The sequence below is a fragment of the Heloderma suspectum genome, chromosome 13 (assembly GCF_057233095.1).
Source record: "Heloderma suspectum isolate Gila_16-S chromosome 13, 16-S_ref, whole genome shotgun sequence".
In the NCBI taxonomy this organism is placed as follows: domain Eukaryota; kingdom Metazoa; phylum Chordata; class Lepidosauria; order Squamata; family Helodermatidae; genus Heloderma; species Heloderma suspectum.
This window is the reverse complement of record NC_139470.1, coordinates 17,146,013-17,160,687: the sequence shown is the minus strand read 5'-3', so window position 1 is coordinate 17,160,687 and position 14,675 is coordinate 17,146,013. Positions and strand designations below refer to the sequence as shown.

General features: G+C 47.4%; 1 protein-coding gene across 6 annotated transcripts in view; it reads right to left on the bottom strand.

Annotated features, from left to right (window-relative positions):
• PPIL2 (peptidylprolyl isomerase like 2) overlaps nucleotides 1–14,675 on the bottom strand; it is a 109,386-nt gene extending 94,711 nt beyond the window's left edge. For 4 of the 6 annotated variants that reach the window (XR_014785813.1, XR_014785812.1, XM_084820494.1 and 1 more), the window contains exons 1-5: nucleotides 14,513–14,675; nucleotides 13,126–13,175; nucleotides 12,396–12,441; nucleotides 11,407–11,469; nucleotides 9,467–9,518 (exon numbers count right to left, since the gene is read on the bottom strand). Coding sequence is in view for 4 of the 6 variants with exons in the window: in XM_084820494.1 (XP_084676620.1) it covers nucleotides 9,467–9,518; nucleotides 11,407–11,469; nucleotides 12,396–12,441; nucleotides 13,126–13,175; nucleotides 14,513–14,544 (243 nt within the window). In the remaining 2 variants the exon portion in view is untranslated. Of the gene's footprint in view, nucleotides 1–9,466; nucleotides 9,519–11,406; nucleotides 11,470–12,395; nucleotides 12,442–13,125; nucleotides 13,176–14,320; nucleotides 14,408–14,512 lie in introns of those variants that run through there. The other 2 variants (XM_084820496.1, XM_084820497.1) reach the window with 2 other exon arrangements.

Here is a 14,675-nt window from a genome sequence, read left to right as displayed (position 1 = left end):
TCACAGCACATGGAAGCTGGCCAAGTAAGCAGTGAGGCCTGGTCTGGATGGGGGGGGCAGCGGGGGAGGGACATGACCGAAGCAAGACCATCCAGTGTGTTTTGGTTGTTTCAGGAGACAGTCAAGTCTCAGCCCAAACGATGCAATAGAAGAAGAACAGGCAGTAAACATTGGGGTCTGAGCATAGGTTTGCAGCGTAGTGGCATGCTAGAGGGAGAGTTACATGTGAAGTATGCTCAGAGGTAGCCGAAATGCATCGAGGTGTCACATAGGTGGAGGAATGCTCCTTTGCACAATCCAAGTCCCTAGATTTGGACATGGTCCAATGTGAAGGCTAATAGAATGTAGCATTATTGGGGAGGGACGAAAGCTCAGGGGTGTTCTCTTACTTGCAACCCCGACAACCCATGGTTTAACCAGCTTATGGGTTGTTGTTATGTGCGAACCGGGCAGAATACCTTCTCCCCATACAAGCCTGCCTGGGACTTAAGATCTTTGGGGAAAGCCCTTTTCTCAGTCCCACCACCATCAGAGGCACATTTGGTAGGGGGGGCTTTCTGGGTGGCTGCTCCCAGCCTCTGGAACTCCCTGCCGAGGGAGGCGAGGTTGGCCCCCTCTCTGCTGTCCTTCTGCCACGCTGGCAGGGGGGATGTTGGGAGCTGTAGTTCAACACATCTGGAGGACACCAGGCTGGGGAAGGCTGCCATAGTGCCTAGGCTAGCATTCTCTCCCAAGAAAGGCCCGCTTGGCTTCCTCGCTGCTTGGCAATTGGTGAAGAAGGTGCTGTTTCAGACAGCTTCGGGGATTAGTGGTAAGTGGAAATTGCTTGGCGGTTATTGTTTCTGCGGTTTGGGGATTTCCTTTTGTTTGGCAGAGGTGATTTTTAAAATGTTGGGGTTTCTTTTTGTTGTTCTTGTTTTACACCAGGAGTGCAGAACCTCAGGCTAGGAGGGCCAAATGTAGCCCTCTGGGGTTCCCAGAAGACCATGCCCCTTTCCCCCAACCACCAATTGTTTGGTGGTTTTCCAGCTTTGGGGCATTTTCCCCCCACCCCCATTCTGGAAGGTTGAAATGCCTCTCCTGAGGCTTACTTACTGGCAGCAAGACCTTTAAGCTAAACTATGCTGGCATTTTTGGAATTTTGGCCATACCCCTTTTGCCTTTGGCCATGCCCAGAGCTTCTCCGAAATGGAATTCAGTCCTCAGGCTGAAGGAGGTTCTGCACCCCTGTCTTACATGACTGTTAAGCCACCTTGAGAGTCCCAGGGGACAGAAAAGTAGGATGTTGATCTTTAAAATACAGAAAAAAGTCATTTAAAAATTAGGCAAGCTAAGTCAAGTATACCACAAACTTGGCATCGTTGATACAGGCTGCAGAATTCAGACTAAAGTCCAAACTAAGAAGTGCTAAAGTCAACAACATTCTTGCTGAGACCGTTGCAGTTGCTTTAAGATAAAAAATAACAAGAAGTGTCTAAACATCTACCAAAGTGTTTAAGGGTGCAATCCTATGGCCGCTAGTCAGCAGCTAGAAGGCCATAGGATAGGTCAGTTCCTGGGAACCGACCTCGGAGCCTGTGCTCCAAGGTCGGTTCCTGGAGAACTGACCCCCACCCCTTCCTGCGCCGCCTCGTAGGCAGCATGGATCAGCCCCGCGCTCCGCACTCGTAAGAGCAGTGAAGAGCAGCGAAAACGGGGTGTTCCTGGGGGCAGGCCAGGAGGTTGGAAATGCCGGTACGGCGCATCCCATGTGTCATCCAGCCACCCCTTCCTGCGTTCCAAGGTCCCACAGCTACACAGCTGAAATCAGCTGTCTAGCCACGAAAGCAGGGCGGGGGGAGCGAGGAGGAGATCCCGTCCCCACCACTCCTCCTGCCCCGCACTGGATAGGCTGTTGGAGGCGACTGTCAATCCACATAGGATTGCTCCCTAACTTGCTTATGCTGCTGCTGTGTAGTTTTAATCTCTGAGCATGTGAAGATGTACTTATGCTATGTAAAGAAAAGTATATAATCTGATAGTATGTAGCAATAAAGTGTGTTCTCTTGTCCAAGCTTGAGACCACCCCACAGCTGCGTTTTCAAAGAATAAACCAGTCCTTACAAAAATCAAAGTCTTGAGGTTTAAATTCCTCACACCTTGGAGCAGAATTTGAACCGACAGCCACAGACCCAGCTCCACTCCGAACACTGCATGCGTAAACCATTAAAAAAATCAATCTTCCATTCAAATCGGTTTAGCACATCAATTCTCTGGTGAAACAGAAGGGTTCAAATCAACCTGGATCACCGCTGCCGCACAGTGTGCAATTCAGCGCTTTGGAAAAAGGAACTCTTCTGCTCTCTTTGTTGGAGACGTGGCTCTCACAGCACAAGCCAAGCAACTCTTGGCAAAGCGACCTACTTTCCGACAATCCGGAGCGAGCGCGGCTGTCGAGCGCGGCCTTTCCCTTTCCCGTCTGCCAGTTGACATCGCTCAGTCCCCCCAGGATTGAGCGGGCAGCCTCCCTCGCCACCACGCAAGGCAGGAGGCTTCTTTGATTGTGTAGGTTAGTGGGGCACTGGGGCCAACTGGGGATGAAACAAGCCAAGCGGAGAAGATTAATTGCCCTTCTGTCACAGGCAAGCGCGCAACGGGACAGCAGGGCGAGAAATTCTCCCATTCGTTCTGCACGGACGCCATCTCTTCAGGCCTCTGTCAGCCCGAGCTTTCATGCTCTGCTAACAGACTGGTGGCTGAAGATGTGAAAAGGCTGCGTGAGGCACAAATCCAAGAGGAGTGTCTTCCTTCTGCTGGGCTCACACACTCAAGCAGAGCATCTGAGGTGCGGAGCTGTCCCTGAAACTGGTTCGGAAGCTGCAGCTGGCGCAGACATCTGTGACCTGCCTTTGAGCTAGAATGGCCCACAGAAAGCCTTTCCCGCCTGCTCACCTCCTTGAGAGCCTGTCTGGTGTAGCGATTACAGTTGCATAGAACCAGGGAGACCTGGGTTCAAATCTCCACTCAGCCAATCTTGGCCCAATTTCTCAGCTTAACCTACCACACAAGGTCGTTGGGAGGATAAAGGGGTTGGGCCACGTATGTATCTCTGAGTGCTTTGGAGGAAGGGCAGGATAAAAAACCAAACAAAAGGTATTATCAATATCAAATATACACTTATTCCTGTTCAACACTAGCTGCTACTTGGCTTCCAGGCCCAGTTCAAGGAGCCAGTTATCCTATATATCAGGGGTATTGAACCTCTTTCACCTCTTGGGCCGAATTCCATTTCGGAGAAGCTCTTAGGGGCAGCATTCCAGGGGTGGGCAGGACCAAAAGTAAAAGGAGTGGGCCCCAAAATGCCAACAAGACAAGCATATTTTAGCTTCAAGCTCTCGCTGCCAGTAACTAAGCCTTAGGAGGGGCATTCCAATGTCAGAATGGGGAAAAATCTGCGCAAAAGCCACCAAAGAGTGCGTGATTGGGAGAAAGTGGGTGGGGCCAGGGAAAGGGTGTGCGGCCCTCTGGAGAACCCTGGAGGGCCAGATTTGGCCCCCAGGGCTGAGGTTCTGCACCACTGGGCCGTACATTTGGACAAACTCATTGTCCAAATGTATATCCTTGTGTAGCCAGAATGGCACCATCTACACACAAAAGAGATGTATCAATGGGCTCAGGGAGACCCCAAGGTTTGCAGAAATACAAACAAAACAAAACCTTTAGAAAAAAAAATCCTGTGTCTGTGTGGGGTGGGGAACCCTGAAAGCAGCCCAATGAAGACTGATCACACTCAGTAAACACAGAATGCTGACAGGCGACAGGACGGTAAAATGGCAAAGGCAGAATCGAATAGGGTATCCTGGAAGCAGCTACAGCTGGCTGGCTGGCTGCCACATTGAACAGGAGCACTACACCTTGGAACATTCTGTTGCAGGTTCAACTTGTTCTCTTTGAAGCCCAGAACAGTCTGGCCCACAAATCCCTGGTGAACACCTTGCCCTCCCCATCCTCTGAATTCTGCAAGGGAGGCCCTGCACTGGGTCCCCTTCTTTTTGTGGTGAGATTGGTAGAGACTATGAACAGGGCCTTTATGGTAGTTGCCCCAAACTCTTTGAAACTCCCTGGCCAAAGGCAGCTCACCTTATAAACATCTTTAATTAAAAAGTGTGGCCATTTGAGAACGCTTTACCTGGGACTGGCCAACAGGTTTGGGGGGTTTTGGTTCTCTTTATGATTTACTTGATTCACTTCTATTCCCAGCCTTTCAAAATAAAATCTTTCCAAGGAGGCTTTACATCATAAACCATAACAACAATGCCTAAAAGATAATAAAATACATCAGCATAAAAAGTTAGGAACTGAATCTCAAGTAAGGAATATGACATGATTCCTTGGGATAGCTCTGAGGAAGTCAGAGAGGAAGCCGCAAAGGTCCATTAATAATGTTTCTCCCCTATATGGGCATGAGCACCACATTCCTGTCTGCTGGAGGTGATGGGAACAGCAGAAGCGGAAAATCAGTACTAAGGGGAACAGAAAAGGAAGGAAGGGAGCTCCATTATGCATGCGGGGGATATCTTGTCAGCCCCGAAGTGCGTTTAAATTATAAACATGTGGTTAACATATCACGGACACAGCTTTTCTGCTCATTCCAGGATGTCTGTCAGCTATGAATACGGAACCTCTTCCGCCCCGCTGCCCCATTTCCCTTGGGGAGGGGGGGAGCCAGCAAGATGACCACTATTCAAAACGTACCACTGTCTTTCCACAAGACTTCTGTAATCTACCAAGAAGGCCTCCTAAAGTAACCTTTACTGTTTGGATGAGGCATTCAGCATTGCAGTCCAAGCAGAATAATCCTTGCTTGCTTTGGAGCAGCAATGCACACGCTTACTGCCATCGAGGAAGCACAGTCCAGTTGGGGACAAATGCATGGAAGGAGGAGAAGGGAGTGTAGATAGAGGGGGAGGAGAAAGTGGACTGATTAAGTGTCCTTTTATCCTAACTAGTGCCCCCCAACCAACAGCCTGCTTGGGAAATCAGGGTTGAGGGATGAATATATTCCGAAATCTCAATTTGCCACACACATCCCTGCCAAAATTCTCTCATACAGCACAAAGAAGTCAGAATAGCCCCTTCCTCATGCTGCCTTGCTCAGGTTCAAAGCTGGCTGGGCAAGCGAGTCCCAAACCCTCAGGTGACGCATGGGATGTGAAGGATTATTTAAACCACCACCTCACGTGCCATTTATGAAGTTTATGGACTGATGTGCAGCTACAACTTGCCCCGGATTCGGCCTCAAGATGTGCTAGCCCCATGACATACATGGTCTGAAGGCACATGATGCAGCAACCTTGCTGAAGCGAAGCAGGTCCAAACCTGGCCAGTGTTTGGATGGGAGACCGCCTGGGAACCCTATGCACAGCGCCAGCCCCAGCTTTCCAAGGGCCCTTGGGCAAGGCACTCTCAATGGGCCCCCTTGCCCCGTGAGTCCACCTTCTTACTGCTATTGTCACCAGCGGCTCTTGCTCTCCTCCTCCTCATTGCTACCAGTTGCTTGCTTGGCAGCAGAGAGCCAGGGAGCAAGCAGGCCATGGCATCTCCTGCTCCTCCTTCTCACCACCACCACTGCCTGGGCCAGAGCAAGAGACAGGTGAAGAAGCAGGCTGCAATGGCGAAGAATCCAAGGGGCTCTTGTCAGTGGGCCCCTGCTGGGGTGTGGGCCCTCAGCAGATGCCCAACCATGCCTACCCTTGATGCTCTGCCCTGCCAAAGTGCACCATCTTGGGTTCTATCATGGAAGGCAGGCAGGATATAAATATATACCAATATTAATACAGCATGGTGGGTTGTCAAACACTCTGTGGACTGCAAGCTCTGCCCTCCCTCCAAGTGAGTCCTTGCTGACCTCTTATTTATTTATTATTAATAACAATAACAACAACAACATTTCTATACCGCCCCATAGCCCAAGCTCTCTGGGCAGTTTACACAAGTTAAAGATTAAAATACAATATACAAAGTTTAAAAGCCATTTACATAAAAGCACACAGCCAATATACACAAACATATAACTAAAAGCAACTTGGAACAGTCAGTCATAACTAAAGACACATCCAGGACTGATTAAAACTCATCCTGTGCTGCCAAACGCCTGGGAAAAGAGAGAGGTCGTAACCTGGCACCAAAAAGATAACAATGATGGTGCCAGGTGGATCTCATCGGGGAGCTCATTCCACAGATGGGGGGCCACCACTGAGAAGGCCTTTATAAATGCATAAGGCACAAATTAAGTTTAAACCATAACTAACTGTTTCCTTTTCGATTGTTCTGAAGAGATGCTGGGGGACAAGTTTCCTTTGCTTTTCAGAAAGCATTTTAAGGTGGAACAGAGCCAAAGGGGCAGCAACATTACTGGCACAAAGAGATGGTACCAGTACTTAAGACAGATATGCTTTCCTGCTTTGAAAACGACTCATTGTTTGTGCATCTGACATGTGGATCAGGCTTGCACTAGCAACTGATGGCTGTATAGCAGACCCTTTGTAAATACAAATCCCAACTCACTGAAAGAGCAGACAGGCAGATGACAGTTATTCCAACGAACTAGCCAACACACACAACTGCATATCCAGCCTCCATCAGCTGAAAATGCAACATTTCTCCTCTGCCCAGCTGTTCCTGTATGCCTTATCTTAGCAGAGCTGGCTAGCTGAAAGAAAGGAGTGTTAAAGATAAAGGCTATGTTCAATCAGGTCTACTGAGACAGGACTGAGCCTAGCCTTCCCTGTCCCCCACTCCGAGTTCATAAACTCTCTCCTCCCCAGGTCCCATGAACAGGAGTTCGGAAGCTTCTGCTTTTGATGAACTGCAGCTTGGTATGTTGTCAGAACCAAACAACCTGCAATTAATCTTATGGTTTGTTTGAAACAAGCTGTTGTTGTTATAATTACTGCTACTAATACTAATATGTATTAAATTTCTATACCACCTAATAACCAAAGCTCTCTGGGCAGTTTACAAGTTTTAAACCTTAAAAATACAATATAAAATATAAGAGAAAAATCATTTACATACACAAAGAATTGAAAACCATCAGCAATAGAAATCACAGGACTGGTTAAAACCTTATCATATGCTGTCAAATGCCTTGGAGTAAAGCAAAGTCTTAACCTTGCACTGAAAAGATAACAATGTTGGTGCCAAGCAGATCTCACTGGGAAGTAGTGCTGCATATTCGGGGGGGGGGGGGGGACAACCTTCAAACAAGGGGTTAGGAAGCTGGCTTGTTTCAACCAACCTCAGTTAAGATTAACCACACTTTTGGGGGTTCAGATGACATGCTAAACTGTAGTTAATGGAAAACAGCTTACAACAGTTGGGCCATACTTAATGTCCAAAATACCTGGGAAAATAAATATAACATAAAATAACATCTGGAGGGCACCAGGCTGCCTACCAATGACCTAGGCAGTGGGGAGGTCTTCAAACAGAGGCTGGACAACCATCTGTTGGGATTCTCTAGTTCTGGATTTCCTGCATCAAGCCAGGGTTTGGACTAGATCAGGGGAGCAGGACCTCAGGCCAAAAGCCCTATGCCGGCCCTCTGGGGTTCCCCAGAAGGCCATGCCCCCAACCACTGACTGTTTGATGGTTTCCCAACTTTTGCACTTCCCCCCCCCTTATTCTAAAAGGATGAAATGACTCTCCTAAGGTTTAGTAACTCACCAAAAGAGCTCTAAGCTAAAAAATATGCTGGTAGTTTTGGTATTTTGGCCACGCCGCCTTTGGCTTTGGCCCTACCCACACCTGGAATGTGGCCCCTGAGAGCTTCCTCCAAAATGGAACTCGGCCCTCCAGCTGAAAGAGGTTCCCCACCCCTGGACCAGATGGCCTCCAAGGTTCCCACCAACTCCATCGTTCTAAGTGCGCACAGGATCAGAGGCCTGGCACCCCAGCTCACAGACCTTTCCTGAAAAAATCCATATGAACCGTCAGTTTCTCAGCCAGAAGAATTCCACTGGAAAATGTATGTTACACAAGACAGAGCTATCGGTGTATCTTTACTTGGGACCAAGACACAGCTACAAACCTACTGATCTTGCCAAACCTTTCATGCTTATCTCACGGCTGCCATCTAGTGTTTAAAAAAAAATCTACAGTTTGCAACAACTATTTCTCATAAGGAGTTTTATTATCTTTCCTGCACCCCCCAAACCTTTTGAAAATGAGTGCAAAGGAAAAGCTGGCGTTCAACCAAGAGATGCAGAATAGGTCCCGAAGTTGCACAGCAACTACAGTCAATTCCTATTTCGACATTATAAACATCACCAGCAATTTTGTTAATGGTTTAAATCCCAACAGCACATACAACTAAGCCAGAAGGGCATTTCCGGCAACAACCTCGAATGACAACCAAAGATGAAAAGCTATGAAACCACAGTGGGGACGGGGAGAGTACATGAAATGGTTTAAATTTAAATTAAGCCCAGAAAACAGAGAAATTCGAGAGAAGGTATTTGAGCTGGCTTAATGAAGGAACAGGAAGGAGAAAATGAATGAACAGGGCATATGACAAGGAAGAAGGACATAAGAAGGTGCAATCTTATGCATGTTTAGACAGAAAAAGGTCCTACAACTCCCAGCATTCCCCAGCCAGCCGTGCTGGCTGGGGAATGCTGGGAGTTTTAAGACTTTTTTCTGTCTAAACATGCATAGGATTGTGCCTTTAGAGAAAGTTAAACCATTGGTCCATCTAATCTACAGTACACTGAATAACAGAAGCTCTCCAAGGTATTAGACAGAAATCTTTCCCAACAACAAGAACAAGGATAAAATAAAAGCAGCTATACTTGTATTTTTTAAGTTTCCCTTGATAAAGAGACATCTCAAAATGCATCGGGAGTAATGCATTGGTGGTATTTTTTGTTTAGGAATCTACTTGGAGATGCCGGGGATTGAACCTGGAGCCTTCTGCATGCAAAGCAGGTGCTCTACCCATTGAGCTGTGGCCCTGCACTGTTTATTTTTTTTAATCTGGGAGGGCTACAAAGCCAACTTCAGGCAGGACACAGACAAGAAGCCCTGTGCACGCGCTCATAAGTTGAGAGAGGCACGTGTGTACACACAGACACATACCCACTCACATTCTTCCCCCTTCAAAGCTAGCAGGGTCATGGCTCAGTGGTAGATCCCCTGCTTTGCATGCAAAAGGTCTCGGGTTCAATCCCTGACGTCTCCAGGTAGGGCTGGAAAAACAAAAGTCTTGCCTCAAACCCTGGACAGAGAGCTGCTGCAAGTCAGTGTAGACAACACTGGGCTAGATGAAATGATTTCCTGACTCGGTATACGGCAGCTTCCTATGTTCCTAAAGCTGAAGCCAGATAAAAATGCAGGGTGGATCAAATGAAGAGCGAACAGGAAAGACCATGATGGAGAGAGGCCCGAAAGTTACCCAACTTGCATTAAGCAGTCCAAGAACACGTACCTCCCCTGTGCTTGGATTCGTTCCATACTTCTTTATCCAAGGAACAATATTTCTAAAAGAGCACAAAGATGCAACAGTCAGAAACAAAGTCAGAAACATCCGTAGCCTCTTGAAAAGGCTTGGAAATTCTGATGTAATTGAGTGGCTCCCCATTCAAATCGCATCTCTTAGCTGCAAGCTCACTTTGCAGATCTAAATCTCCCCACCAAGTTGCCATGAATCAGAAGCAAGCTGTGACAAGAGGACAAGTGTCCTGAACAGAAAACCCAGAGAAATCATTGCTTGGTTCAGAAAATGGAAGTATCTCAAGTTCTTACATAAGCCAGGCTCCCAGCATACTGCATTCTTAACCCAGCTTGAATAAATGTATCCAGCACGGTGTGCCAAATGGCATAGGCTACTAATGGGGTGTGTGTGTTGAAGAATTAGAGGAAACGGGCAAGAAAAGCCATACAGTGGCAACACAACTGTAACCTTGCCCATCTTTGCTTATGTCTTGATTTATCTCCTGGCTTTGTTCCATGGACCTCAAGGAGGCTTTTATTTATTTATGACATCCCTATACCACCCAACTGGTAGATACCCTCAGGGCAGTTTACAATAATAAAACACCGAAACAACAACAAAATAACCAGAACAATAAACACAACAATGGAAAATATCAAAACATCAGCAACATTTAAAAGCCAGCAGATTAAATGCCTGTTTGGGGGTCAAAAAGGTTGCACACCTCTGCTTTTAACACATCAGTAGGCACATCACTGCCCATTTGGGGCAGCCCACCCAGAAGACAATCTGGGGATTCAGTTCCCAAGCTCTAATTTTACATATTCTGTTTCACACAGACCCGACATCAGGATGTGGCATTTTTCAGAAGTCACCAGGTTCTAGAGCAGGGGTCTCCAATCTTTTTGGGTCAGTGGGCACATTTGGAGTTTTGAGAGAGTATTGTGGGTGTTCTCACAAAATGGCTGTCATAGGGGGCTTGCCCATTCACAAGATGGCTGCTAGGGTGGGCATGGCCACAAAACATGCATCTCCCAGAAGGCAAACTGGTGAGGCTAAAAGAAAAGTAAGTTGCCCAAGTAGAAGGCAGAGGTGGGGTCTGAATGCCAAAAAGACAAAACTACTCTTTTCAACCCAAATAAAGATGGTGCTGGAGGGGAGCACTTTGCCTTGCAGCATGCCAGCTTCCCAGTTTAATTTTTTTTTAATTTAGAAAAGTCTTAAGGAATGAAATAAAAATCAGGAGGGGCAGGAAGCCTGGAGGATGCCAAGAGAGGTGTCTGTGGGTACACTGGTGCTCACAGATACCATATTGGAGAGCCCACATTCTAGAAGATAGGTAGAGCCCACCATTGAGACCTGACCTGGATCGCCTTTAAAGGTTCTGTTTCCCAACAGTGCCACGCAGTTCAGTGCCATACATAGCTCAGTGGTAGAGCACACGCTTTGCATACAGGAGGTCCCAGGTTCAATCCCCAGCCTCTCCAAATAGAACTCGGGAAAAGACTCTAGTCCAAAACCCTAGAGAGCTGCTGCCAGTCAGTGGAGACAATACTGAGCTAGGTGGACCAAACATTGGACTGGGGATAAGGTAGATTCCTATCCTTCAGTTTAAATTTCCCAGTGAGCCAGAGCAACATGGTGGGAAACTAAAATGGCGGCTCCCAATTGCCCAGCACTGTCCTTTGTCACTGCCACCAGGTAAGCCTCCCAAGGCTCACCAAAGTAGGAGGAGATGCAGGGGGGCCCTCACATGGTAGGAGGCAGCTCACTAATGCAGGAGGGTCCTACCAGAGGAGCCCTTTGCCAAGGCCTGCCCTGCTCAAACCCAGAGCCGTCCTTTGTTCCACATGTAGCCCAAAGGCTGGCCAGCTGACTCTCAAGGTTGATACCAACAAAAAAAAGAGACTCAAAAAGCAAAACTAGTCACTTACAATAGGTCAAAGATGGTTCCTTCTGGAGTGCAAACGGGATATTCAAATGGCTGCAGAGATAAGCTAGTGGGGAGAAAAAAAAATTAGAATTAAATGAATTAAACATCAGCAGATTGCCCCAACAGTCTGGTTCAGATATAATGCTAAACCACTGATTGATTGATTGATTGATTGATTACTACCCTGCAATCAGTTTTTGTGGACATCTTTAGAAGTCCGTTTAAAATACAGAAGGGTAGATGTCACAATGTGTATTTCTGGGGAGGATATTCTGTACTTGGAACCTCACCACAAAAAATGCCCCATTCCTAGTAGACTCTCAGCCTCTGAACATGGAGACACCTGAGGCAAGGCTTCAGATGATGATTTTAAGCAGGAGAGGGAAGGCTCCATCCCCCAGCCCTAATCTAGCCCCCGAAGATTCCCTATCTGGCCTGTGGAGACTTATTAACTGATGTGCCAAGGGGATTATCCTTTTGACACGCTCAACATCCAGCCCATGAAGTGCTAGATGAGGGATCATCCATCCCCCCACCCCAATTTTGGTTGCCCACCCCTGATTTTAAGGAATAGGCAGGCTCGTACAAGAGCTGACAAACTTCACCCAAAGAAAGGCCAAAGGGGATAGGTTTAAATCTATCCAATTAGATAAGCTATTCAAAATGATGAGAAAAGCTGTAGCTCATTTGTAGAGCACAAGCAAAAGGTCTTGGGCTCAATTCCAGGCATTTCCAAATAGGGCTGAAACAGACCCCTGTCTGAAACGATGGAGAGCTGCTACCAATAAGCATAGGCAGGCAACCTCATACCCTCCAGACACTCAGAATGCCTGACCTTTGGCCATGCTGGCTGGAGATTAGGGGAGTTGTAGTGTAAACAAGACTGAGCTAGACAGACCAATGGTCTAACCCAGTATAAAGGCAGCTTCCTAGAGGAAGTCTGAAGGAATTAAATAGCATATTAGAATCTCATATGTCTTCAAGGCTCACCTGCAGTGATCAAAAGGGAGACGTCTGAAGTTGGACTGTGGAATTTCTATTCAAAGGAAGACAAAGAAAAATCATATTTCATCCACACACCATATTCAACCTGGGATAAATATACTGATGAATACATTGTGTTTTTGCTCTTAATTGTGAAAACTGTAACAAGTTGGTTTAATGCATTACAGTCCAAGTAAGACCTTTATCTTTGTAGGGGATTTAAGTCCTATACTACTCCCACCCTCTTCACCATGAGAAAAAAGGAGACAGAGAGGGAGGAAAAAAAGAGCAAAGCAGTACAGAATTCAAATCAATAGTACCTTGAGAGTCCCACAAGACATCACATTATAAGTGTGAAGAAACTCCACAAACAGAAGAGGAGGCAGGGATGTACCACTGACCTTACCACTGATGCTGCATCTGCCACACATCCTTTACGCCTGTGTGTTCAGAGCGGACATCTGCGAAGGGGCAGGCTCTACACATGAGCAGAACCCCACTGTGATTGGAGGTCTTGTCCGGGTGGAGTTCCTGCAGCTGAGCAGGCACACCTTTGCAGGCATCCATGCGCAAGATGCAGATGTCAATGGGGCAGGGTCAAACAAGGGCATGATATCAGAGGGTGTTGGCCTGCTTCCTGTTCTACTTGGGTATCCCCATTTGCACATATAAGGTGTGAATGAGTCAACTGCGATGGGTCAAGAGACAACAAGTTATGCAGATCCAAGTTACATACCTGCTTTCTTCCCTCCATAAAAATGTGTATATTCTGTACATGTTATGTACCTAAAGAGAGGAAAGACACAGTTAAGGGACAACATATCCAGCCACAGCCATGAGCTTCTTACCCAGAATTTGGAAAAGGTGCTCAAAACAAGCACTTCAGCCAACATCCTTTGGATGTCGCACTCAATTGTGCGCAACATACAATAAAGTGAAATTTCTCTTGTAACATCACTGGAGAAGCCACCTATTAAGGGAAAGGCAGGAGGGAGTGTGTAAATAGCCAGTAGGTTTAGGTTACAGTTCTACACACTTACTAAGAGGTAAGTCCCACTGAACACAGTAGGATCAAAGGGCTGGTAGCAAGGTTACAATGTTTGGGGTTCTTTTATCTTATAAAAAAAGGTAAGGGGACACATGAGAGAGGTGGAGAAAGTGGATAAGGAGAAGTTTCTCTCTCTCAAAATTCTAGAATACTGGGTCATCCAACAAAGCTGAATGCTTCCAATGCAAGACCAGCAAAATGAAGTACCGCTTCACACAGTACATAGTTAGATGAAGGAATTTGCTACCCCAAGACGTAGTGATGGCCACCAACTTGGATGGCTATAAAAGGGGATTGGCCAAATTCACGGAGAAGGCTATCGATGGCTACTTGTCGCGACGGCTCTGCGCTACTTCCAATATCAGAGGCAGCACGTCTATGTACACCAGTTGCTGGGGAACCTGGGCGGGAGGGTGCTGTTGCGCTCATGCCCTGCTTGTGGGTTTCCCTTAGGAGCTGGTTGGCCACTGTGTGAACACAATGCCGGACTAGATGGACCCTTGGTCTGATCCAGCAGGGCTCCTACGTTTTTAGCTTATGCACGCGAAACACTATGCGCAGCTGAGAGGACTACGTACCCGTCTTGAGCACTGGCCATCTGGATTTTGCCAGTGCGGTGTAGCGGCTAGAGTACTGGGCTGGGAGTCGGGAGATCCGGGTTCCAGTCCCCACTCGGCCATGGAAGCCCATTGGGTGACTTTGGGCCAGTCACAGACTCTCAGCCCAACCTACCTCACAAGGGTTATTGTTGTGAGGATAAAATGGAGAGGAGGAGGAGAAGGGTTATGTATGCTGCCTTGAGTTCCTTGGAGGAAAAACGGCGGGATATAAATAAATGAAATAAATAAATAAATAAATACAGAGAGATTTGAAAGGCACTTACAAAAGCTAAAACGGCAAACGGCGGGACACTGTTTTAAATAACGGCAGAGGTTTAAACCTCTCCCTCATTTGATGCGGCAGAAACCTGACGGCAGAGGCTCAACAGCCGCAGCCTGGCAAGGCCAACCAACTACTGAAGATGCTGTTGCTGCTTGGGGGACGCGGGAGGCGGAGAGGCGAGCTTGTCACTTACATCTTGTCCTTCTGATGCTGCCTTTTCCCCATGGCGGCGGCTGCACTCGAGCCCTGGAAAGCCGAGGAAAAACCACACAGCCGCCCGGATAACCCAAACGGAGGGGAGGCGCGGCGCCCCTCACTCGCCGCGCAACCGGCGCCCAGCAGCACCCGCCTTCCGT